At 42.2% G+C, this 27,490-nt stretch overlaps 1 protein-coding gene across 17 annotated transcripts in view; it reads left to right on the top strand.

The window, feature by feature from the left end:
- The window catches only part of cacna1c (calcium channel, voltage-dependent, L type, alpha 1C subunit), a 427,514-nt gene that overhangs the window by 375,475 nt on the left and 24,549 nt on the right, over positions 1-27,490 (top strand). For 15 of the 17 annotated variants that reach the window (XM_077006511.1, XM_077006509.1, XM_077006517.1 and 12 more), the window contains 4 exons: positions 1,596-1,936; positions 12,106-12,225; positions 12,420-12,538; positions 12,639-12,736. In XM_077006511.1, coding sequence (XP_076862626.1) covers positions 1,596-1,936; positions 12,106-12,225; positions 12,420-12,538; positions 12,639-12,736 — 678 coding nt within the window. Of the gene's footprint in view, positions 1-1,595; positions 1,937-12,105; positions 12,226-12,419; positions 12,539-12,638; positions 12,737-13,487; positions 14,864-14,907; positions 15,447-27,490 lie in introns of those variants that run through there. The other 2 variants (XM_077006522.1, XM_077006524.1) reach the window with 2 other exon arrangements.

The raw sequence follows: 27,490 nt of genomic DNA, 5'->3' as shown, positions 1-27,490 counted from the left end.
CGGGAAACAGCGATAAAGGGCGCAAAGCAATAAAAAACATCATTAAATATTTCGCAAAGGTTTTTGTTTATATTTTTTAAATGTAACTAAAATTGTAATTCTTACTATTCCCAGAAGTAACTGTAACTGAATTACATATTTTCTTATTGTAACTGTAACGAATTACAGTTACACTTTTTTTGTAATTAAATTATGTAATGTCGTTACATGTAATTCCTTACTCCCCAACACTGAAAAGGAGGTACTCACAGGGCAAAGGGAAGAACACTAGAGCGAGTACACGGATGAACAGAATGCAATAGAATGCACGGGCTCACAAGAGAACAAAATCCACAAATAATCAACAACGGGCTAGGGAAACACCGGGATATAAATACATAGAACTAAACTAGACACAGGTGAAGACAATGACGATGTGGGCCTGGCAGACAGAGGGAAACCATAGAAACAGACAAGCAGGGCGGGAATAATGGGCAAGGAACAACACAGACACGAGGAGCAGGAACACCGGAGTGACAGCTACAGGGTTGCCAACTCTCACGCATTGAGCGTGAGACACACGCAATTTGACCGTTTTCACACGCTCTTTTACACACACCACACTTCCGATATCTCACGCCGAAAAAAAAAATCGTTTATTTACCTCTGATCCATTATTTTTTATCCATTATTTTTGTAACGCAGCTCGCGTTGCGGAGCGAGTAGGCAAACACAAGCGCTGAGGAGAGCGAGATTTAATAAGGGGAATTCCACCTCTAACAGCTAACAGCTACAATAGCTAAAGTAATGTAATTTCTGTTTACTGACTATCTATAACCCACATTTCAAAATAAGGTTTTCAAAAGGTTGACATTGCAACATAGGCAGTTTTCACTTTTGTGAAAGGCTTTACCTGCATTGTAGATTTTTTTATATGTTTGCATAATTTAGCAGGTACTCTTATCGCAAGCAACTTACACATATATAAGTATGACAGCATGTGTGTTCCTCAAGATTCAAAACCCATGTGCTCAGTGTGTGTAGGACTTCCTTCTCTACTACGTCAGCTACATGACACTGAGGTTAATGGAGCCCAGTTGTAAGAGGACAGTAGGTTTGACATTATCATGTTGAATGTATTTATTTACTTATTTATTGTGATTCCTAAGCACATTGTTGGAAATTATGTTGAGGTTTACTGGATCTGAGTAAATTGAATGACTTCACATCTGTCACAAAATGCCTGCTGTTGTGAGATTTTAATGAAAATCTCTGACCTGCATTTTACTGTATGGATTTTTTATGGAAGTGCAACAGTCAAAGTACCTGAGATGAGTACCTGAGATGCAAATTTACAGAAACTGAAATTAATGAATGAAAATACAAGAAATATTAATGCCTGTTTGTTTGTATCCAACTGCACAACAGATTTTTCAAAAAATAACCTGGTAAATAAATAAGCTAATGTTTGTATGAAATACAGTAATTCACTGTATTCGTTACAGATGTTTCATAAAATGGAAGCAGAACATAGCTATGCAAAGCCAGTATTGTAATTCTTGTTGGAAGATGACATGTTGGATGATGACATCGAGTCTCTCCTTCTGTCTGTGTAGCGATCTGGAGGTCTATTTGGAAACCACGTAAACTATTACCATCAGAGCGATGGCCGTGCCTCCTTCCCACAATCCTTTACCACTCAGCGGCCACTGCATATCAGCAAGTCTGGCAGCCCTGGAGAGGGAGAGTCCCCATCGCATGAGAAACTGGTGGACTCCACATTCACCCCAAGCAGCTACTCCTCCTCAGGTTCCAATGCCAACATCAACAACGCCAACAACACCGCCATTGGGCACTGTTACCCGAGTCCCTCCATCAGCACGGTGGATGGCCCCACTAGACCCCTGCTCACACCTGCACTACTGCCTCGCTCCTCATGGTGCTTCCCTAACAAAAGGTATGGAGAAGACAGAACACAAAGATCACGACCACTACAGCATGGGGGAGTCACTGTACGTGCATAGATGCAGAGGCCATGATTCCCTAATTAATACATTTTGAGTAAGCTCAGATGTACCTAGTTTGTGTTGACTTCTAAGTTCATATGTATGTGTTTTGCCTTTCCACTCTTTCAACATTTTCATATGTGGGTGGTACATAGACTAGCTTCTTCATCGCTAAGTTCCGGTAGAAGTGTGCAGTCTAAAAAATGCTCCTCTAGAAACTTGCCAAAATACCCTGAAATCTGCCCCCCCAAAAAAAAACAGTTTAGCAAAAATAAGGTGACCAATTAGGTGAAAAATTGATAACACATTTTCAAAGTTTAATTATTTTATCTTAAATCTAAACAAAATTAGACAAAAGTCCATAAAAATCAATAAAATATAGCTAGTGAATTTCCTCTTAAAATTAGTTTATTTTTAGTTTAGTTTATAATTAGTTAACTGTTCAATTAAAATTTGTTGTGCAGTTCATGTTGTTTTATGAGCTAATCCAAATTTTCTCCCAGTTAAGCCAGCATAACTTGATGAAGCAGGAGTGCACTTGCACCACTGCAAAAATACATAACAATAACAAATTGCTAAAAAGTGTGGAGTATGATGGTGATAGTGGTAGGGTAGCTCCACTGTGTATACATATAATACTGCAAGCAACAACTCTGACAAGTATAGCAGCTTAGCTAAAAGGAAGACCTGAAAGGTGGCACAGACATAGTGAATCTCTGAGACAGGGCCGGCGCCAGAACATATATAGTGAGGGCGTAAGTTGTTGAGCGGGGGGGGGGTAACGATTGTCGAGCGGGGGGGGGGGGGGGGGGGGGCACCATGTAGCGATTGTTGTAAAATAAATGGGTCTTATTTTTTACATTGAGGGGGCGCGACACCTCGCCTGAGGGGGCAACGCCCCCATTCGCCCCCCCGTGGCGCCGGCCCTGCTCTGAGACATCAGCAATCTTCCAAACCACTGTCAATAAATCTGACTCATATGGTGAGAAAAGAAATGTAGCAGCATCGACATTGTAGTTTATTTTCTGTGCCCATTCTCTGAACCACAAGCTGAAATTTTGTTTCATGAATGGGCATTCATGAATGGAAAGTTTGGTTTTCAGCCTAGACTTTCAATGAAAACAGTTTGTAGGTTTCTGCTGCAGTTTTTAGAATCTTCTGTACTAATAAAATGCTGGCATAGTATGGTCATAATGTACAATAACAAATCAAGTCATAGTTAGTCTTAATTTGACGTATAGAATCTTCTGTACTACTAAAATGCTGGCATAGTATGGTCATAATGTACAATAACAAATCAAGTCATAGTGAGTCTTAATTTGACGTAAGGTCACATTTTACAAATTTCACATTCATCACCATTTTTTATTTTGGTGTACAGAAATAAATTCACCTTGCAATGCAACCGGGGTGTGAGTGAAATCTACCAGTGCAGTTGTAGATTTGAACTAATTTTGGCTTAAAAGCTTGTAGACGTGTCCAGTTTCTCACAACAGGATTTCTACAAAGAAAGTCACCCCACAAAAGGTAAAGAAATTAGTTATTTTGTAACTTATAAAGATGTAGTAACACGTGCTGGTAACACTTTCTATGAAGCCTGCATTTATAAGCCATTAAGATTTGATTATAACTCTTTGTAACTTTGTAATGTTAGTTATAACATTTATAATGGCTTGTAAATCAGACCCTCCAGAAAGTTGCGATGTTGCGATTTGCAACTTCAACGCAACTTCAAGCAAACCCCGCGAATTCAGGGCGGTGTTGCAACTTCAGCCAATCACTGCAACTTTCACGCAAATTTGACCGATCACTGATGTCGTCTTGATGTGACGTCAACAAACTCCTGCCTTACTTCCTTATATACGTTCAAGAGGAGCAGACTGAAAGCAGCATGAGCGACGAAAATAACGGCAAAAAGATCGAGAAAAGCAGTATCCCGGTACACTACATGAAAGCGGGGATAAACTGTCCAGATCCGGCCCGCAAATTGATTATCTATGGCTCCCTGGATGATATTTAATTACTATTAGAACCGGCCCGCAGGCCACAGCCGCCCGATGGTGTTTTGCACGCACAAACACTACATTCCCCACAATGCAACGGTAGCCCGCAAAGTCACTGCAGCGCACAAGCGGTCCTTGACTTTGACATATGTGCTCTAAAGGATTTATGTCTGCCTTATTAGATGTGTTTACTAGCATGAAAACAGCTTTCTACACTTTAAAAACATCTTGAACTCAGAGCCGGTTCTGGCTAGATTCACACCCTGGGCGAACCACCCCTTGCCCACCCCCCTCCCATCCTCCCGCACCACATAACACAACAATACATTACATATTTGTATTATTTTATCATATAATTGTTAATACAAAATGCAAACAAGAACAGAGAAAAAACGCAATAAATAAATTACATACAGTATATAAATACCAATATAAATTGCAAAAAAATCCTTCAGGTACTAATAACCATGCATGTGAAGTGCAATCTAAAACTTGACTTTTCAAGCCTTCTTTTCATCAATTACAAAATCATCAATTACATCATCATATGAAATCTGTTCTGCAGCTGTATGGTTGATGCTGATGATGGCAAGTCCAGAGAGACGCTCCTGTGACATAGTGGACCTCAAGTATGTTTTAATAAGCTTCAGCTTGGAAAAACTCCTCTCTGCTTCAGCTACTGTCTCTGGAAGGGTCAAACCAATTCTGAGTGCAGTCCACAGATTGGTGTGGATTTCTGTAAGCTCTTTCTCGTGGATGAAAGTCAGCAGCTTCAGTAGAGTCATGGACTTTGATGGAAGGTCAGGGAAATTCTTCAGCTCCTGCACAAGCTCCCTGTCTGAGTGTCCCTTAAAGTGCAGTGTAGTTTGCAGGGTCTCACATTCTTTTTGCAGCTCGTGGTCTGGGAGGTTTCTGAAGTTAGAGAGCACTCCAAATTTTCTCTCACTTCCTGAACAGCTGAAGCTGCAGCATCAACAACAACATTGAAAAATGTGACCTCCAGCTTCTTCAGAGCATCACATAAATGCTCATCAAATGCCTCATAGGAGAAGTGATGCATAGTGGACCCCAGTCTATTCTGTTTCAGAACAGCATCAACATTCATTTCTTCACAGATGTCCTTGGCTGACATCTGTGCTGTCTCAAAGCCTGTTGCCCTGTAGCTTTGAAGATCTTTCTCAATTCTATTGAGAAGACTGATGGCAACATCAACTTGCATGCTGGGAGACTGCATCAGCTTGCTCACATGGTGTGTCTGGCTCAAGATGTCGTACCACACCACTGTACAGATGCTGAAGCGGTACAATCCCACCTCCTCTGATGGGGATTGGGCCTCAACCTTAATGATGGGGTCTTTAGTGTGATCTCTCACCTCAATCAGTGCCTCTCTCACAGCAGCTGCCTGATATCTCAGGGGCTCAACACTCTTCACTTTACTTTCCCACCTTGTGTCAGTCCACATCTTCAAAGTGATGCCCACATGTTTTTTTCAGTATGGCCCATCTATGAGTAGAGGCTGAAAACAAGGTGAAAAGCTTGTGTGAGATGCCAAAATAATTCATGGCATCAGTGGAAGCCTTAGAAGCATCGACCACAACCAAATTGAGGGTATGAGCTCCACATGGCACAAAAAGAGCTCTTGGGTTAATTTGTTGAAGCCTGGCTTGAACACCCTTGTTTTTCCCCTTCATGTTTGCTCCATTGTCATAAGCCTGTCCTCTGCAGTCCTCAAAAGGAACTTTGAGCTCATTTAGTCGCTTGAGAATCAGAGATGCCAAATGCAGACCTGTGGATTCTTCTGCCTCCAAAAACCCCATGAAATGCTCCTTTATGCAGGGCTTCTTCTCTGTCAGTGACACCACACAGATTACAACTGACAGCTGTTCGATGTCGCTGATGTCTGGTGTGCAATCAAGAATTTTTGAGAAATATTTTCTGCAGCAGAAGCAGAAAAGGCTGTTTTTCTCTGAATAGACTAACCAGCTTCTGGGAATCTTTTCACCCTTAACCAATGTCAATCAATCAATCAAATTTTATTTATATAGCGCTTTTTACAACAGTTGTTGTCACAAAGCAGCTTTACAAGTGCCGGGTCCTAGCCCCCAGTGAGCAAGCCAAAGGCGACAGTGGCAAGGAAAAACTCCCTAGTTTTTTGCATGAGGAAGAAACCTTGAGAGGAATCAAGACTCAGGGGGGGAACCTATCCTCCTCTGGCCGACACCGGTCACCATGACAACAACAACAATTTATACAGAAAGAAGAGAAAGAAAAGGAAAAAGATGTAATAATGTCCATCATGGTGTAGGCATCCGGTTAGGCAGGAGGTGGCTGGCCCAGGATGGATCGCTGGTCTCCTCATCTCATTATTCCTCAAGCAGGCGGGCAGCCATGTGGAGTAATGAAACAGGGAAAATTAGCGCTGCATGGGGACATATACAGGACAGGTGAAATTATAAACATTTCTGGAGTGTGGCAGCAACTCCGGCATTAAGTTAAACTATTACAGCCTAGCTAAAAAAAGGCAGAACCAGAAGGTAACACAGGCTTGGGGGCATCCTGAGTCAATGGCATCCGTCCACTGCACTGTCAACAAACTTGAGTGATCTCAAGCAGTGACAGGATGACAGCACCAGCGCCCCAGTCTACCATAAAACCCTTTGCCTGTGAACCCCTGGATCTGTACCTTTATCTAAGGGGGGATATTAATTATCAAACGCTAAACTAAATAAGTGGGTTTTCAACCTAGACTTAAAGGTTGTTACTGTGTCAGAGTCCCGGACGCATTTAGGAAGATCATTCCAAAGCTGGGGGGACAAGAAAAGGCTCTTCCCCCTGCTGTTACCTTGTTAATTTTTGGAACTAATAAAAGACCAGCACCCTGTGATCTTAGTGGACGTGGGGGTTCATAATAGGAAATAAGTTCCTGAAGGTATTCAGGAGCAAGCCCGTGCAATGCTTTATAAGTTAATAAAAGAATTTTAAAGTCAATACGGAATTTAAGTGGGAGCCAATGCAGGGCTGATAGGACTGGACTGATATGCTGAAATTTTCTAGTTCTGGTCAGAACCCTGGCTGCGGCATTTTGAACTATTTGAAGTTTATTTAAATTCCTATTTGAACATCCTGACAGTAGTGAGTTACAGTAATCTAATCTGGAGCTAACAAAGGCGTGCACCAATTTTTCCGCATCATCCTGTGATAATGCATTTCTTAACTTAGCAATGTTGCGGAGATGTAGAAAAGCTATCCTAGTAGTATTATCTATGTATTTATCAAATGATAGGTCAGAGTCGAGTATGACGCCTAGGTTTTTGGCTACTGTGCCAGGTGTAATGGGGTAGTCTGCGAGATTAAGCATTAGATCTGGAATTTTCTGTTTTGAGGCCTTAGGGCCCAGGAGGAGAACTTCTGTTTTGTCCTCATTAAGTTGGAGGAAGTTTAGGGACATCCAGCATTTAATATCTCTTACACAGGCCTCAATTTTTCCTAAACTGAGTTTGTCATCAGGCTGATATGTAAAGTTGAGTGTCATCTGCATAGCAGTGAAAATTGACACCATGTTTGTTTATAACTGTGCCCAATGGTAGCATATATAATGTAAATAATAGTGGTCCTAAAATGGAGCCTTGCGGGACCCCATATTTAATTTTTGTACGTTTAGATGGAATATTATTGAGCTTTACAAACTGATAGCGATTTGTTAGGTAAGAATAAAACCATGAAAGGGCTGTGCCTGAGACTCCAACCCAGCGTTCTAACCTTTCTAGCAGGATCCTATGATCAATTGTGTCGAAAGCTGCACTAAGATCAAGAAGCACTAACAGTGATAAATAGCCTTGATCTGAAGCAAGGAGGAGATCATTTGTTACTTTAACTAATGCTGTTTCAGTACTGTGATGGGGCCTAAAACCAGATTGGAATTTTTCAAATAATTGAAATTGTTGCATAATTGCTGGGCAACAGCTTTTTCTATGATCTTAGATATAAATGATTTGATGTGTTTGAAATGGGTCTATAATTTGATAGTACAGTCGGATCAAGATTTGGTTTCTTGATCAGAGGTTTAATAACTGCTAATTTACATGATTTGGGCATGTGACCTATTGTAATGGATGAGTTAACTATAGTTAGAAGAGGTTCAGTTACCGCTGGTAATACCTCTTTTAATAACTTCGAGGGAACTGAGTCTAGTGTGCAGGTAGCACAATTTAAGGAAATTATTTTCTCTAATTCTGATTGTGGGAGTGGATGAAAAGCATCAAGTTTGTAATTTAAATCAATATCAACCAAACCAGATGACATACCCGTTGTATTGCTAATAAAGGGTTTTATATTTTTTCTAATATTCTCTATTTTATTATCAAAGAAATCTATAAATACATTACTAGTGAGGTTTACTGGAATCTGAGGTTCTGCACCTGCTTGATTTTTTGTAAGTTTGGAAATAGTATTAAAAAGAAATCTAGGATTGTTTTTATTTTTCTCTATCAGTGAGGCTAGGTATGCTGAGCGTGCTTTAGCGAGTGCCCGTTTGTAGTCAATAATGCTATCCTTCCAGGCACAGTGGAATACTTCCAACTTTGTTTTAAGTTTCTAGTTTGGTCGGTGTACCACGGGGCGAGCTTTTTAGATCTAGTCTTTTTATATTTGAGTGGAGCTAGATATCTAGAGCTGATCTGCAGGTATTCTCTATGCAGCTGGTTAGACTATCTAACTCTCCTGGATCGGATGGCGAGTGGGCTAGAGCAGTTAAATCAGGGAGGGCTTCAATAAACTGTGTTGCTGTTAATGAATTTATCGAGTGCTTTATACACTGCCGAGGAGACGGGCGGGTATTTATGTTAAGATGAATCTCAAATTGGACTAAATAGTGATCAGAGATAGCTACGGTTTGCGGGAGTATATTTATATTATCTACATCGATACCCAGCTTTAAGATTAAATCTAGGGTATGATTTTGATAATGTGTAGGTCCTACTACGTTTTGTATAATGCCGACAGAGTTTAATATAGAAGTAAAAGCCCTTGTCAGTGGATCGTCCGCATTATCAAAATGTACGTTAAAGTCTCCTACCATTATTATTTTGTCACTACTTACTGCTAAATTTGCTGCAATATCGGTGAAATCTTTTAAGAAATCTGAGTAAGGCCCTGGTGGTCTATATACATTTGTTAGGGAAAATGCACTTTTATTTACGGATGGACTAATTACATTAATAGACTGCATCTCAAATGAGTTTGAGATATCTAAGTATTTCTGATGAATTTCTAAACAATCACGATATATTATACATATTCCTCCTCCTCTGCCTGACAATCTAGGTCTATGTATATAACTATATCCCACAGGAGTGGTTTCGTTTAGTGTTAAATAATCACCAGATTGAATCCACGTTTCAGTTAGACACATAATATCAATTTTCTGGTGAGTTATAAGGTCATTTACAAAAACTGCTTTTGAGTTGAGCGATCGAATATTGATTAATCCGATTTTCAGATCGGTCATATAGGTAATAATTGGGTGTGAAGTCTGAATATTAGTTAAAAACTTAGGGCGGACTATTTTCTTATGATTTAGTTTAACCCGGGGCACAGACACAGTCTCAATCCTGTGGGATCTTGGTGACGCCTCTAGGCAGCTCGCAGACAGGTTTAACCCGTTAGTCTGCGGCCTGGTCGCGACTCTGGTTAGTCAGCAGCTCCTAGTACTACACTGCCCACTAACTAACAGACTACGGGCTATGCTGCAAGATAACAGGGCAGCGCCATCCTGGGTGGGGTGGACACCGTCCCTGCCTAAAAGACCAGGCTTGCCCTCGAACTCTTTCCAATTATTAATAAAGCCCATTTGATTTGCAGTCAACAAAAAATTCTCCCTGAGTGTGTGTCTGTGTCTCTATGTTCAATAAAAAGTAGTGTCTGTGCGTGCGTGTGTGTGCTTGTATGCCCAGTGGTGGATGGTGCTTTGCCACTAGGGTCTGTCCTCTCTCCCCTTCCTGCACCCCATTCAGTCCCCCAGGGGGCTGTGGCTTCGGTAGAGAGTACGCTGTGCGCAATTTGGCTGCCGCTTCTCGCCGGTGTGTGATTGATTGTCTGTGACTTGTACCTGTGTTAAAATTGTAAAGCGCCTTGGGAATCTGGAAAGGCGCTATATAAATCGAACATTCATTCATTCATTCATTCATTTTCGGAGCACCACTTGGACATCCAGCGGTTTAGCGACGTGAGCCTGCTGTATTGCTCATCGCCGCACCGCATTGGGATGGGGCCAGAGCAGATTACGGCACCAGACATCCTCTGGGCTAATTTAACCACCTCTTTAACATTAGCCTTAGTCTTAGTATTTCAATGTCTTCTTGAAATACTGGTGATGGCAACGTCTTCCATTCAATTCATTCCTGGGGAAAACAAAGTCAGCAGGTACCTCACTTGGTCTTCTGCAAACCAACTGTGTCTGAATTCTCTGACATTCTGTCAGTCAGAACTGAAGGCCAGTTAGCAGGGTCAGTAGACAGAGGCTCATCCTCAGGGACAGGATTTGGTGGAATTTCAGATTGAGACATTTCTAATAAAGAGAAAATGGTATTGTGATTAGTACATGTTATTTACAGCATTTATAGTGTTTACAAAAGTAAAAATATATGCAAAAACACACAAACACACACACCTGAGGAGTCCTGCAAGGAACATGAGGCTGAGACTGTAGATGGCTCCAGGACCATCCCCTAAGAGGCCTGTGTGGTTGCAGAGGTAGATGGCCCCTCATCAGACTCCAGGACCATGTCTTTGGCTGCTGACTCCTCATTTTGGACAGTGGGTGCTCCAGCTCCAAAATATTTCAGAAATGCCCCTGAATTTACAATTTAGATAATATTATAAGTTAGATGATACTTACATCACACATGCATCAGTTACCCTATTAAAATGACCATGATGACCATAATGACCATATTAACATTTGTTACCATCATATTAACTAAGCACAACACTCAACAATTTATTTTAAAAGATATAACATGTAGCTTACAAAATGGTGTGTCAATGTATTCAATTAGTATGTATTCAGTTATTCAATTTAGCATAGCCTATAGCAATAAAAACAAATGCAGTCAGGACATATGTGTGAATTAATTTGCACTTGTTGTGTTACAAACCAAACTAAGTTGTCTGGATGAAATTAGTTGCATGACATGATGCCTCAATTCTAATTCTATTTCAGCAAAATTAAAAAGCAAATATGGTCGCCCTCTGTGACTAATGAGCAACCTATTAGCAAGATGCTAATAAATAGCTATCGCCTAATGTCAATAACGTGAAGTCACTCACAGAAATCTGCATACTTTTATCCTTTGCCCGTTTCTCCTCTTCTTTTTCTAAACTGCACCTGATGGCTTTTTTTGGTCTTTTACCTTGATCCATCTTACCTTTCAACTACAGTCCCTTCCCCCATCAATCAACCAGAGTCACGCGACATAAACAAATTCATGTAGCCTATGACTTTTTTATTTAAAAAATTTTTCTTCACATAGCTAACCCAATTATTACATGAAGGCATGTGGGTGACAGTGGGTCTATGTTCAGTTTAAGAATGAAATATTTGTGTTGTGTGGCCTGGGATCAGTCTATCCCTTCGCCTCACCCCTCCCCCTCACCTCCTCTTACACACACAACCTGTATGACTCTCACTCCGCAGCAAGTTGACGTGACAGTGAGGGCACCCACTCCACTAATCTGACATGGAAATGAGCGGTAGTCTAACTCTAACCCTCTACCTAACCCCCAAAACTGGCTAGTTTTGTTTTCAGTTTTCTCAATGCACTCATGCACCCTAAAATAGATTGCACCCTGGGCAGTTGCCCACATTGCCCATAGCTAAAACTGGCCCTGCTTTTTTTTTTTTTGAATTTGAAGGGAATGAGAAAGATCTTTTGTGAATGTTGGGAATACTTTAATAAATCCAAAGTAATGTAAAATATCTCACAAAGTATTCTCCTTGATCATGCAACAGCATAATGTTTAAGGTCTGTTTCTTAAGCATGTGCTATAGATTTACTTTCTGTAGACCATGATACTTTAGTTTATATGGTTTGTTTTGTCTCCTTGTTTGTATGTTTTAGCTTGGACACAAGTGACAGTCGCCTCCCAATAATCTGTCGGGATGAGGCATCCACAGATGAAACATATGATGAGATGTTTCCAGAGAGCAACTGTGACCAGAACAGGCTCTCCACAGAAATGTAACACCTCTACCACTATTGTCTATATTGATCATTTCACATTTTAGCTAATATTATTAAGTCTTGGCCAAGGCCTCTTTCAGTATTCTCTATATATGCTATTCACTGAAATGGTGCATGAACCAAATATGTATCTTAAATATATACCATGCATATGGGATGTTTGTATGTATGTGTGCATGTGTTTGTGACAGATTGGCTTTGCAGGATGAAGAGTGTAAACAGTTAGCTGTAACTGGGGAAGAAGATGTAGGAGAGGACAGAAGACCATGGCAGTCTCCTCGACGAGCCTTTCTCTGTCCCACTGCACTCAGTAAAAATATGCAAACACACAAAGAACTGAATAGCACTGTCATCAGTGTTGTTATAATAATCATTTAAATACCTGCCCACTTTTTCTATGTCAAACACAGGTCGACGATCTTCCTTTCATTTAGAGTGTCTGAGGAGACAGACCAGAGCTGATCCTTCTCAAAAGACAGCACTATCTTTGCACCTAGTTCAGCACCAGGTAAGTCACACATCAATAATGGGCAGTCGTACATACAAATCTATTTTGCAGTCTTGATGAAAAGTCAGCCAACAGGGACTTGATGCACTTGCAGTGCATGAAAAAGATCTGTTGAGAGTGTCATACTCAAGACTAATTTCTTGATATTGTATTGTAGCACAGACACCTAAGCTTTGTTGTTGCGGTCTAAAAAGGTTTGATTCATATTAATTTCTTGTGTGAAGATATGGATAATAATTTTGCAAAAGTGAGCAGTCAATTCTGAAAGAAGAGAATAAAGACAAAATGGTAGTTTAACCTTATGAGTCCTTAAGGCCTTTTCTCTGCTTAAGCATACGTGTCACGCTACAGCCCCGAACCCCTCCCTTCGGGTGTGTGTTAATGTGGTCCATGTCTTTATATGTATGTCCGTGGGTGTGGCTCTGTGTGTGTGTGTGTGTGTTCACTTGTCTCGTTAGACTAATGTGTTTCATGCAGTGCTTGTTAGGCTACGTGTATATAGTGTGTGTGTTTGTATCATTTAGTGCTCGTCTTTAATGTGACAATCGTAGTGTGTTAAACTTTCAGCACGCCGTGAGCGTGTATTGTTTAGTGTGTTCTACTGGTGTTTCGATAGGTTGTGAGCGTGTACTGTTCAGTGTGATTGACTCTGTTGCGATACGCCGTGAGTGTGTCCAGGGTCAAGCTTAATAAACATAGCCTTTGAACGCACCTCGTCTTTGCATCCTCAACTCCCTCACGGCCGTTACAGAAAGATGAGCCATAAGGATGCCAGGATTCCTGCCATCGGGAAAGAGGTCAAGCAAGCATGGGACAAAGAAGGGGAGGCACCAGCGTGCTCCCTCTCCCAGGTCCCATCACACGCCCTCACCCGGAGAGCAGTGCGAAGTACCGGACGTGGCCTCGGAGAGTGAGGGAGAGCGTATATTCGCCTACCTTCAGCAACATGCTCGTGAGGCTGAGGAGGAGGGACTTGCAGGCTACTACCGTAGACTCGCGGATGAAACCTGGTCGAACCGTGCCTGTCAGTTGGCGAGGGACTCCTCTCCCCTGGCAAGAGAGGTGCACATAGGCACAGAAGGAGACGTGATGCTCGCCACCGGAGAGGTGGTGTTTGTGCTGCCAGAGGTCGAATTCGGGGACGAAGACTCAGAGTAGGAGGAATAGTATTCTCCCTCAGTGTGCTCGGAGAGCACCGTTTATTATGAGGGGGATGACGTCAGCCCCCCTGCGTCGGAGTACGCAGCTGATCCAGAGGAGTGTGGTGAGAATGTCAGCCCCCCTCGGTCCGAGTACGCGGAGGAAGAGTATTCTCCCTCGGTGTACTCTGAAAGCACCATTTACTACGAGGGGGATGACGTCAGCCCCCCTCCGTCCCTCCGTCAGAGCACGCAGCTGACCGAGAAGAGTGTGGTGAGAGTGTCAGCCCCTCTCCATCCGAGTACAATGAGGAGACCAGTTGCCCTCGGCCCGAAGGCTCAGAGGACGGAGCAAGCTCGGAAGAGGAAGCAGAGAGCCTGCCCTCTTCAGAACACTCCGAGGTGACAGTGAAGTTGTGGGAGAGAGGCCACCAGGCCAAGGACACTCTGCGATGTTCCTCGGAGGAGGAGAGCAGGGACTGTCCGGAGGGCAGTACACCTGAGGCCACCAGTATGAGGAGCTGCTACTCCTCAGAGAGGGAGATTGAGATCGAGGAGAGACAGCAAGAGACGCTGCATAAAGCTCCCCCTCCAGGAGCGTGGCTCGGGTATGACCCCGCAGAGCGTCCTCACAGGGCGTGTCACAGTACTCCTAGGCAGCCCCGCATCGGATAGCGCCCTCCAGTGTCTGCCAGAGGGACCACACACCGTCCGGCCCAGAAAACGGAGCCTGCGCAAGCTACTGTGACTGCCAATGCGGGGGAGCGCCCACGGGGCTCCGCGAGAGGACAGGAAGGAAAAGGATTGGGTCGAAACCGATCACCCCAGGACTGCCCTTTTCCTCATTCACGGGGTTGCAGGCGTGGAAGCCTGGTTTTCTGTTTCCCCTGATTCCTGTGCCTGTGTTTTTGTCTGTCCCATTGTTTCTCCCCAATCCTTTGTTCCCTTTCATGCCCTTCGTGTTACATGTACCTGTTTGTCTCTTTGTGAATGTGCCTGTGTTGTCTAATGTGTTTTCCCCTGTCTTCACAGGGGGGGTGTACTAGGCTGGTGTGTGGCAGGCTCTCCACCGTGGGTCGACATCTCCAGGGCACACGTGATTCCGGTGGCTCCGGATCTGCCCATTGTTGTGGGTCCGGGGCTTTGTTGCTGCAATAGGCACCCCGGGACGGGTAGGGCCCTTGGTGGGGGGCTCTGTCACGCTACAGCCCCGAACCCCTCCCTTCTGGCGTGTGTTAATGTGGTCCATGTCTTTACATGTACGTCCGTGGGTGTGGCTGTGTGTGTGTTCACTTGTCTCATTAGACTAATGTGTTTCACGCGGTGCTTGTTAGGCTATGTGTATATAGTGCGTGTGTTTGTATCGTTTGGTGCTCGTCTTTAATGTGACATTCATAGTGTGTTAAACTGTTTCAGCAAGCCGTGAGCGTGTACTGTTTAGTGTGTTGTACTGGTGTTTCGATACGTCGTGAGCGTGTACTGTTCAGGGTTATTGACTCTGTTGCGATACGCCGTGAGTGTCCAGCGTCAAGCTTAATAAATGTAGCCTTTGAACGTACCTCATCTTTGCATCCTCGACTCCCTCGCGGCCGTTACAATATGATTATTAAATTGTCTCTAAAATTACTTCCTTATAGCATTATACCTATACCAAATATTTCATATCAAAATGTTCACAATAATCTTATCTCTCACCCTAATGAAGTTCCATTTGACCTAGAGTCACTGGTGTAGAAAACACAGGGCATGCTATTTCCCACCCAAAATAGAAAGCAGCTGCATTTGTCCCCCCAAAAATTATACCATGGGCATGCAGAGAAAAAAAATGCTTTTGTTTTTTAAATTTTTTTTAACTTTCATTTTTAAAGCGCCACCAAAAGCGAGTTAACATGTTTGAAACCTGAAACATGATTAAACATTAGTACTGCATTAATACTAATTATTAATGTTAGTCCTATCTCAGACAATCTCAGTGTTAACATAAATTGTTTAGTAATCTAAGCTGTTTAGTAATTTTAGCATAATGCAACGGAAAAATTAAAACTTCATAGAACACAACGTTACTGGTGTTTTTTTAAGAAGAGTAGCATTATCTTAAGTAAACAACTGGCTTTACGCACAAATACAAGACCATGTCCATCAGTCATTAACCTAGCCTAGTTTTAGCCTAGCTACAGTGGAATCGGTGTATAGCTAGCTAATATTTTGGGTACGGGGTGAGCTTTGATTCAGCAAATTTGTGTTAGTACTAGCCACTCATCACCAGAGAAACATCAGCTCACCCTATAACACTTATGATTGCCTAGCTCCAGCTTTACTGGTTCTCAAATACAATAATCTTCCTGCCAACATTAGAACACACATATATAAAGTAGGTGCTGCATCTCCTTCCACACTCCATTCATATATCACCACTACACCACCCCAAAAGCTACGATGATTAAAAGTAAATGAAAATGTCTTAAAGATTAAACTATTATCTGGAAGATACTGGAGTGTCTTATATTAATGCTGAAATTAGACAAAAGCTAGGTCTGAAATGTAAGCTAAAATGAACTGGCTAAAATATATGTATCACACTACCTTGGTCAGAGTCCTATACTAGTGAGTATAAATGATAATAGCAGCAAACCAGACAGGGAGAACACTTGCTGCAATTGTTTGGTTTGATGATCTAAGATCTGTAGCCATTATTAGTAGATTTTAACACTTTGAACACTCTCTTCACTTTGAGCACACTCTGAAATTGCGATATAATGTATCGCAATTCTCAAATCAGATTTTTTAGGTTTTGGTTTAAATAGCACTAACCACTCGGAACCAAAGAAAAGTCGGCCCACCCAGCCCCTGCGCGCATCACTAGTCCACCTAGAGTGCCGCGGTTGTCTGTGAAGATAGTGAAGGTGTGGAAACATAGGCACAGGAATCGCTGTTTAGTCAGTGAGGAAGACACCCATTGTTACGTCCAGCTCCTCCCCCCTCCCCATTCCCTTGTTATCTGCCCTAGCCCCTTATTTTCTCGTTTCCTTGGATTCCCTTCTGTCTGTCACGCCCCTGTCCTCAAGTGTGTCACCTGCGTCTCGTTTCTCTCCCCCGTTTCAGAGTATTTAATCCCCTCTGTTTTATCCCTTGTTGCTGGTCATTATGTCCTGTACATCGTCTCAATGCTTCCGTGCTCCAGTTCCTCCGTGTTCCAATCTTGTTCTTCATCCGTTTCCTCGTGTGGCGGTTTGGTTAGGTCTGTTTTGTCTTCCTCATGTTCTATTCCTCGTTGCTGCTCGTCAAGTATTTCCTCAACTTACCTTTAATGCTTTTCGTTGGTTGTCGTAGTTTATTTGGTTGTTACCCTAATGTTTACTTCTTCCAGTAATGCCTGTGTCTAAGCAGTCTGGGTTTGTTCGGTAGTTTAGTCTAGTTTTTACAGCGTGAGTTTTGTGTTTTGGGTTTCCTGTGTTTTATGCCTATGTGTATCAGTCTTTATTTTCGTTCAGTGTTTCGGTCCTAGTTTAACTCATATTCGTATTCAGTAGTTCTGCCATACCCTGTTCATGCTTGGTTGTAGTGTTAACTTTGTGCCTCTTGATTCATGTGTTTTATGCTTGTGTCTAATTAGTTCATGTCCGTTCAGTAGTGCCAAGTCTCAAATACAATAACAATTTTCTTGCAATCACTAATTGCATCAAAGTGGGACTGAGTTAAAATGTGACTGATCAATGACTTTGTATTACATTACAAGCTTCTCGAAGAATCAATAGATCAAAATTCATGTGTGCAAGTGAAAAAAAAGCATTGCAGCAGCTATAAAAATAAGGACTTATCTGCACAGAGCAGTGTTTAGTATGGCCAAAACATATCCATTCATCTATACTATATTATTCTGTGCAATATTTTCACACACAAAACTGCAAAGTAAACATTTACTAATGGACAGTCATTTTAGGCAAAAGTCATGACTATTTTATCATGAATCAATTACATGAAATTTGCAACGTCTAGCTAGCATTAGCTAACTAGCAGATGTCATGCCTAAAAGTGAATGTGTAAGTCCACTATCATAGTGAGCAATATTGTAAAATGTCATTCATTCAACCATTGATGTGTTTTACTTTTATCATTGATATGTTTTATTTTTTTAGTTCATCAAAGGAATTAAACCCCTCAGATCTCAAGCTTCTTTATCTTCATCACTATTATGTACATTAGATAGCTAGCTAGGACATTATTCCTAAATATATACTTAGGGGTGGGACGCGATTAAAAAAATTAATCGAATTAATCGGAAGCTTTGTAATTAATTAATCGAAATTAATCGCATTTTAATCGCATTTCAGTATTTAACATGAGAAATAATAATTTATGTTTGAATGAAACTTCAACATGTTTTTTAATACCATTTTAGATGGTAGACTTTCTTTAATTTCCCAGGCCTCTGCCACAGGCATCTTCATAGTGCCTAGAAGTGGTCTTCTGCATGCTCAAAGCAAATGACTGGATCTTCATCATCTATAGATTCATCATCTATAATATGAGCTGTCACACCAAGATAATTCTTGTTGCTAACAAAGGTCCAGTGATCCCCAGTCAGAGCCACATTTGTGGCACTCTTCACAATAACTTGTTTTACTTCCCTTTCCTAATCATACAGCTGCTGGATTTTCTTCTACATTGTCTCTCTGGACGGCAGTTCGTAACTTGCATCAGCTGACACAATATGCAGCGCTTCTTGTAAGAGAGCGGTCTACAGTCCACAGCAATCCATCTCGCCAGTGAATTGGTCAATTTATCTGACATGGACATTTTATTTCTTAATTTGAACCCCGACATGTGGTCGAGTGTTGACTCGCGACACTGTTTGCTCGTACTAGGAATACATTTATCAGCTAAGTTATCATTAATGACCTGTGCGTTAGCCGCAACATGTTTTGCGTTGAGGTGGTAACGAAGGGTGGAAGTGCTCCTGTGATAAGCGAACTCCTTCCTGCATAAAGTGCAAATAACACTATTTGTGTTTGTACTTCCATCTGGAAGTTTCTTATATTTAAATTTCCCATCCACCAGCGTAGCCTCTTCAGTCATCTCCATCATGCTCATCTTATTGTGCGTCCATATAATCTGTATGTCTGGAACTCGTGCACTGAGAAACATTCCACGGTGCAAAAGTGTCTCATGCGTTAAAATGCGTTAATTTTTTTTGTGCGTTAATTTTCCTGTAATTAATTAATCGACATTAACGCGTTAAAGTCCCACCCCTAATATATATATATATCAGTAGCGAACCGTGACCATTAAACCTGGGCCCTTCATGCCTTCTGCAATTTTTTTATTTTAACATTTGCTGATGTCAGCAAGACATCTCATTCTCAGCACAGAAACTTGTGCACATGTGCAAAAATAACAAGAAATAAAATAAAATTGAAATGATTCACAAACATGCCTTCATGTAAATGATTATAAACATAATGAGTATGAAAATACTTATTATACTAACTTAAATACAGTATACACTTAAACAATAGATTCATATAAATAAAATAAATAAAAATAGCCTACATGGCATGAAATGTTAAATGAAATGTAAGTTATGTATTTGTACATTTTTTCAAATAATAAATCAACAATTGATAAAAAAAGAATTCCCAGTGCAGCCAAACAAATGTACCCTCTAGAAAGAGACTCAAAAAGTCCCAAAAACATCTCCCCTCCTTTCATTTCCCTGAAAATATTGCTGGGCAATATCTCGTCTGTCCAGTTTGTCAAGGATGTCTTGGTGAATATGGCACACAGCAACGCCATTGAGCCTTTTTTGAGTCATGGTTGATCGCAACCAAGTTTTCAGCTTGCGTAATGCACTGAAGCTGCGCTCTGCCTCAGCAGATGATATGGGCACCACCATCAGCAACCTTACAAGTCTCTCTACCTGATCAAACAGGCCACGGACTAAAACTAAAGGGACGATGACCATCAAGTGTTTCTGCAGTTCCATATTTTGACCCTAGATGTCGACATTCACCATGTAAAGTTTTAGACACATCACATGCATAGATCAGGAGTTATTCAGAAAAAAGTGAAGTGTGTACACAGTGTAAAAGTGTCTAAAAAGCAACCCAACCTCTACAAATTATATAAAAAAACAAATTTTCCAACAATTTTTGCAGGAAAAGACAGTGTTTATGTATTATCTACTCTTGGCAGAATCTCATAGCGACAGAGGCCGCCAGGCAGCGGTTTCCGTTTCCGGGTAAAGGCTCCTGTTTGACATGCCGCACTCTTTTGGCTCTAATTCAAGAACCATACGTAGAGTAAAACGGATTATCGCATCGTAATCCGGAGAGTCAGACGGTTTGAATGGTATATAATATGTCCACATTGGATAAAATATGTATTTATAAAAACCGTAAATATGAAATGTATGAATATTTTTTATAAAACATATTTTTCGCCAAATTTGTTTCTTTTCTGAAAGGAAATACAGCTAAACTGGCTAGATAGCTGGAAACAGAGATTCTAAGCTTTCATATGACATATTGGGTCTCTATATTGAGCCTGTAATTATTCATAAACACTGGCAAATATTAATCATGACGAATTCTGATCCACCGGCGGGCCAAATTAAACTATGAAATGCTCAGTTCAGAGGTTACCTTGTTCGGAGCTCCGTGTTCCAGTTCCAAATCCAATGTAAATTTAATGCAGTCTACAGGCACAGACACGGGCAGTTATGAGCTCGTGGACATTGTGGAGCACGGAATTTAACAAATGTACAGTTAATTAAATCAAAACCCCAACGTTTATGCTTGTAGATGCTAGATTTCGGATGGGGTCAATACAAATCTGGAGGGGACATGTCCCCTCCCGTCCCCAGTGCCATCTGCGCCCCTGGTTTCAAGTTCTCTTATCTTCATCACTACTAACTGTATTGCTACAAGCATTAGCTAGCTAGCTAGTAGCAGGTGTTGTGCAACATCAGCAGATGTTTTGCATAACATTCCAGCCAGCTGGTTAGCCAGATTTCAATTGAATGATAAAACTTTACTGCCGATTGTAAACATTCATTGTTGATTTCATAGATTTAATTTTTCCCTTGCATTTTTCATGAAACTAAGCTACTCTTCAAATTCCACAAGCAACTGAATTTTCCACAAGCAACTGATTGCTCTGTCTTCAGTGCCAGCCTTCTAATGAATTTCCTAATTCCATTGGCAAATTCAGTTTTGCTCTTCTTTCAGAGATAAAATCTGTGTTAGACACACTTTATTCTTGGCTTTCTCTGTTAAGGAATGCTTTACCATGACATTACTTCATTAAATGACTGCTTGAATGACCCCAATACTATTTATACCTATTCATGGTAATAACCAGAGGTGGAAAGAGTACTGAAAAATTGTAATTGAGTAAAAATATCTACTTTGCCTAAATTCTACTCAGAGTAAAATTAAAATTACCCATCTCAAATTTTACTCGAGTAAAAGTACAAAATTACTTCATTTAGAATATAATTTGAGTGAAAGTTACTTAATTACTTTCAATTATTTAATGAAAAAAATCAAATTCAGCACAAGTTGAAAAAGATCAGCTGGGCTCAGGAACATACTTCCTCACAGCACAAGGACAATGACAACCTGTACCATAAAGTGCAAACAATTTTCAAGCCTATTGTCCAACGGACAACACTATTATAAGAATAAAGAAATTTAAATTACAAATTATTCAAAAAAACAAAATGCACACAAAATAAAATGCCCACAAGATACCACAAATCAAAATAAAATGCCACAGGATCCCTTGCTTGCTTATGGTTGTCCATCGAGTCAGATGATGACGTCCACTTCTATTCTTAACGGTGAGTTTTCTGATGGCTGTATAGTCCTATCCTGGACCTACATGTCCTGTTGCAGGTGGGACATGTAAATAAGGTGGTAGTGTTACTGGCAACCATAGGTGCATTTCTCCTTCTGAGCCTCCTCTGTTGTCTCCTAGCTGTCCTTGCATCCTCCAGAACTTGGATCCCATCTGCACACATCTTCCTCCAGGTGATGCGATCAGCAGCCAAGTGCTCCAGGTCTCCATATTTGATGTTACATTTCTTTAGGGCTGCTTTCAGCTGGTTTTTATAATGCTTCTTTTGGCCCCCAGCTGTGCGCTGTCCAAAGTCTAGTTGTCCATACAGCACTTTGCGAGGTAGCCGATTCTGGGACATTCTTATGACATGCCCCAGCCATCGCAATAGATGTTGGGTGATGGTTGCTTCAATACTAATACAGCCTGCTTTACTGAGGATCTCGGTGTATGGCACTCGATCCTGCCAAGTTATCCCCAAGATACGCTGAAGACAGGATATGTGGAAGTGTTCCATGGTCTTGATGTGTCGGCTGTAAGTGACCCAGGCTTCACAGCTATAGAGAAGAGTGGTGATACAAACAGCTTGATAGACACAGACTTTAGTATGAAGATGTACATTTTTGTTCTGGAAGACCCGGCGCCTGAGTCTCCCAAAAGCAACTGATGCTTGATGGATTCGGTGTTGGACCTCATTGTCAATGCAGTTGTCATCAGAGAGGATACTTCCCAGGTATCTAAATGATTGGGATACAGACAGATGTGTGCCTGAAAGAGTGAAGACGGGTGGTGTAGATGGGGTGACAGCACTCCATTGACAGAGTACCTCTGTTTCCGTGATGTTAATGGTCAGCCCCAACCTGCTGTATGCCCTCAATGCTGCATCAAGTACTGGAGGTCCTGTGGGGTATGAGCCACGAGAGCACAGTCATCTGCATATTGTAACTCAAGGATCTTTACCCTGTGAAGCTTGGTAATTGCATGCAGCCTCCTGATGTTGAAAAGATTTCCATCTAGTCTGTAGGCTACTGTAATCCCACTGTTGTTCTCAATCTCTTTGTGGAGGAGCTGTGTGACGCATATAAGAAAAATGTTAAAAAGTAAAGGGGCTAATACACACCCCTGTCTGACTCCTGTTCGCACAGGGAAAGGAGAAGACTCTTGTCCTCCTATTATCACCCTGGAGGTCATCCCATCATGAAATTGACGCAGTATGTTAACAAATTTGTTCGGGCATCCGATTCTAAGGAGAATATCCCACAGAAGATCTCTCTGCACTGTGTCAAAGGCCTTAGAGAGGTCAACAAAAGCCATAAATATGTCCCTATGTGGTTCCCCGCACTTTTCCTGAAGTTGCTGGGCTGTAAAGTTCATGTCTACAGTGCTTCTGTTTCTTCTAACACCACACTGTGACTCAGGCAGCATTGACTCCGTAATGTTATTAATCAGCCTCTGGAGCATCACTTTTGCTAAGACCTTGCCGGCCACAGCAAGCAGAGATATACCTCTGTAGTTTCCACATGTGGCCTTGTCACCCTTCTTATAGATGGTGACAATATAGCCATTTCTCCACTGCTGTGGTACGTTCTCTTCAGCCCAGACCTTGGTGATGTATTGGTGGAGTGTTTTTGTACAGATGTACCCCCCTTGCTTAATCAGTTCTGCAGGGATTCTGTCAGTGCCAGGAGACTTATTGTTCTTCAAAGAGTGGACAGCTGACAAAACCTCCCCGAATGTTGGGGGCTGATCAAGGTTTTCAAATTGTGAGTGTTCAGGCAGCTCATTCAAAATAGTGCGGTCTACATCAGCATCCTAGTTTAACAGGTTGTTAAAATGTTCAGTCCACATTTTGAGAATCTCATTCCGGTCTTTAGGATTATGAGCCCGTCAGCTGTTTTTAAGGGAGTGATTCTGTGGGTAGTTGGACGATAGATAGATAGATAGATAGATAGATAGATAGATAGATAGATAGATAGATAGATAGATAGATAGATTGATAGATTGATTGATTCCTGAATTCCAGTAACAAGGTACATGACAAATTACAGCAGCAAAAAAGGTACATGACAAGAATTACAGCAGCCAAAATTAGTACTGGAACAATGTGCAATAATGTGTGGAAGTGGAGGTAGTGCAATAATACAATAGTACAAGTAGTGGAAGTAGTGCAATAATACAATAGTAAAGTGAAAAAGTACAGGTAATAAAAAATAGAAATACTGAAAATAGAGGTAAGGTATGATTTGGAATCAGACAGAAGGCGTCAGGGTGCTTTGTTTGTAGCGCTGCAACGGTGGAGTGGATGACGTCACACGCTGCCTGCGCGTCCGCCCGGGGTGGAATGTAAACACACACAAAGATGGCGTGTGAGAGCTCCTGCGGCATGTAATATGGTCTGAGGCTCACCGCTAACAGTTCTATGTCCCGACAGCAGATAGCCTCCTTCACGCTTACGTGACCAGGGTTGCACCACCAGGTGTTGATGAAAAGCACAAGCCCCCCACCTTTGCGTTTCCCGCTGAGCTTCGAGTCCCTGTTCGCTCGCACCGTAGAGAATCCAGGTAGCTCCACGTTAGCGTCCGGGGTGTCGGGGGTGAGCCAGGTCTCGGTGAAACACAGCACACTGCACTCCCTGTAGAGCTTCTGGTTCTTCACCAGACTAGCCAGCTCATCGGTTTTGTTGGTCAGCAAGTTGACATTCCCCATAACCACAGACGGAACCGAGGGTTTATATCTCCACCGCTTCTCCGTCTTCTTAGCCTTTAGCATAGCACCGGCTCTGCAGCCCCAATACTTCCGCCTCAGCTCCCCCGGGATTGTTTGGACAATGCCCCCGCGTCCCGTGGGACGGAGGCTCAGCAGTTGTTCCTGGGAATAGAATCGAAACTCTACGCTGCACTCCATACCACTATGACAATATATTAAAATATTCTTAGGATATAAATAAGATGCACTTTGGTTGTGCGTAAAAACCTGAGACAATAAATAAAGTTTAAAGAAACTTGAGAAAAAGAGAAAAACAGAACACACAAAGACGGAGCTACTGGAAAAGGCAGCCACTCGCGCCGGAAGTACTTGACTGCATTATAGAAGTTATGCATGTCTTTTTATCTGCAAAAGACTGAATTTCCTGCACCTTTGCTGCCCACCACTCATTTTGCATGGTCCGCAGGGTCCTCTGCACATCCTGTCGAGATTTCTGCCATTGCTGTGTAGGTACCATGCCTCCACAGACAAAGGAAGGGGGGTGCTCCCCCTAGGTGCATGGCCCACGTCAGGACGGATGCGGAACTACGTCATCAGACGAATCCCCTTTAAAAGGGGGGATCCCCCTTTGTTCGTTCTCTCTACCTGGCTGCATCAAAGTAGCTACCTAGAGACGAAGAGCGCGCACACCTTCGGGAATAAAGCGGTATTGGTTCTGCACTCGAACCCTGTGCAGCACGCGACGCAAGAAGTAACTAGTTCGCTACTTTTATTTCTTTTGCGGAGTTCGCTAAAACCAATCGCTTCAGCTAGCCGACGATTAAGAACTGTTTGAACATTCGCGCGACGGCCGGACCTCCGCGAGTTCATCTTAACGTCGACAGCGACCACTTCCCCGGGACACCACGCAACGGACCATCGAGGGACCGCCGATTGAACGGCCACCACAGCTTCCCCTGGACGGAGCAACGCGATCCAGCGGAACCTTCTTCACGAAAGCGCACGAAGGAGTCCTCCTCAAGAGGCTACCTGGCCTACTGCGCGGGCCGCGGACTGAACAACTCAAAGTAAGACTGTGCATCTGGGCAGACTTAGAACAATATCTTGTTTTACTGCTTTCTGTGTGCTTAGATCGATGCTTTGTGAACGCTTGTTTGCAGTGGTGTTTATAATCACGTTCATGTTAAACCGTACTCTGTTTAAGGCTTAAAGAGATATTCTGTTCAAAGCTTAAATAGGTATTCTGTTTAAACTTGTTCGATTATTCCCACTGATTCTTTTATTTCGTATAACTGTTAAACGTGTGTCCCACTATACGCTCGTTGGGGCTGTATAGTGACCGACGATACCGTGTCTTAGTTGGAGGAAATTTGCGTTGTTTGTGGCTGTAGTGAGAACTCGGTTTAAGTTTCGCGCCATCGAGTTTCCCTTTGTCTCAAAGATCTCCTCCCCCATACGCACGTACACACGCACGCGCATCCGCGCGCACTCGAAGACACGCACGCGCATCCGCGCGCACTCGAATACACGCACGCGCATCCGCGCACACTCGAATACACATCCACACACACACACCCGCATACCTACACACACACACACACACACACACACACACACACACTAGCCAACCCTCCTGTCCCCTTTGTTTGCTATGCTTTTATTACTATGCTTTGTGATCAATAAATGTTTTTATGTTTAAATACTGTCGTTTGAGTCGTTGCCTCTCTGTTACAACCTGAAGCCAGAACTATTATTTGAACTGTAACCTTCAGATTTATAGTTTGTTAATCAAACAATTTGGGCTACGGGAGTTGACCACAATTAGTGGCGACCTTAGTTAAATGAGTTTATATAAAATTTGGGTAAATTTAACACTGTCTGAACTCCCACCATTTCGTAGGTAATTTTATGAGACTGATTACTAAATAAATTTGGCCAGCACCCACATAATTGGTGCGCCGCGTGAGGGATAGTTGCTTGGCTTCAGTTGTAACCGCGACAACGACTGCGCAGTAACAACCGCATAGTTAAAGGTATATACACCCATCCCGCCACTAGGTGGCGCCAAAATCTAAAAACAAAGGTTTTGTTTCATATACACTCATCCATACCGGATAACACTAGATGTAATTTCAACACATAAATACATCACATTTTCCCTAAGAATAACAACTAACCATACTTCTCTAATTTGATCAGTGCTAATTAATGAGCAACCACCTTTTACTGTCGAATCTTATTAATTAGGACTTTTGTTGATCACATCTGGGGTGTTGTTATTCAGTAACCATTGACTGGTAATGAATTAACTAAGTTATATTGATAAGCATTGATGTTTTGATATACTGATGTTGATTGAATTCAGAGTAGCCTTTTCACCTAACTGAAAGTTCGGTTGCTTGCTCCTGTTGAATAGAATTTAATGCTGGTACACATCACTGGAGGTAGCTAGCATGTGTGCTAACTGTAGTCCACCCTTGCCGCAACTAGAATAGATCCCTTAGCCGCTCCAGTACATTGGGTTTGCAGAAGTTGCTGCTCCTCGCTTGTTGCCCTATTTGATATAGTCAAGGCTTGGTGCTAGCTTCATATTCCCTTTTAATACACTGCTTATGGTTCCTATTTGAGACATTCAAGGCTTGGTGCTAACGTCCTACACCGTTTGAGTACATTGCTGGTCCCCATCTGATAGATTCAAGGTTTGCTGCTAGCTTCAGATTCCTTTTGAGTACATGCTTGTTGTCGTTTGACCTAGTCAAGGCTTAGTGCTGGTCCTATACACGTTGAGTACAGTGCATAGCCTGCTTGCCCCTAGGAGAACTGAGCCCTAGTCATAGGCCTGAGAATGAGCACAGCATCAGCATCCCGACGCAACTCTGGGGAGCAACCCCAGCAACCCCCTCACATCTCCCTTCCCAACCTGATCAGCCAACTCATCCGGCTGCCTGAAGAAGAGGAGAACAGCATCCAGCAATATTCCAGGGAGGACTGTGAGAGGAAGATAGGTGAAATGGTGGCTTTTATCCAGCAAGCTTCTGAGGTCAACATTCAGGAGGCCATTGGTCGAATATTC

This window comes from Brachyhypopomus gauderio, chromosome 5, assembly GCF_052324685.1.
Source record: "Brachyhypopomus gauderio isolate BG-103 chromosome 5, BGAUD_0.2, whole genome shotgun sequence".
In the NCBI taxonomy this organism is placed as follows: Eukaryota; Metazoa; Chordata; class Actinopteri; order Gymnotiformes; family Hypopomidae; genus Brachyhypopomus; species Brachyhypopomus gauderio.
Note: the sequence above shows the minus strand (reverse complement) of the source record. Positions and strands in the feature narration are given on the sequence as shown.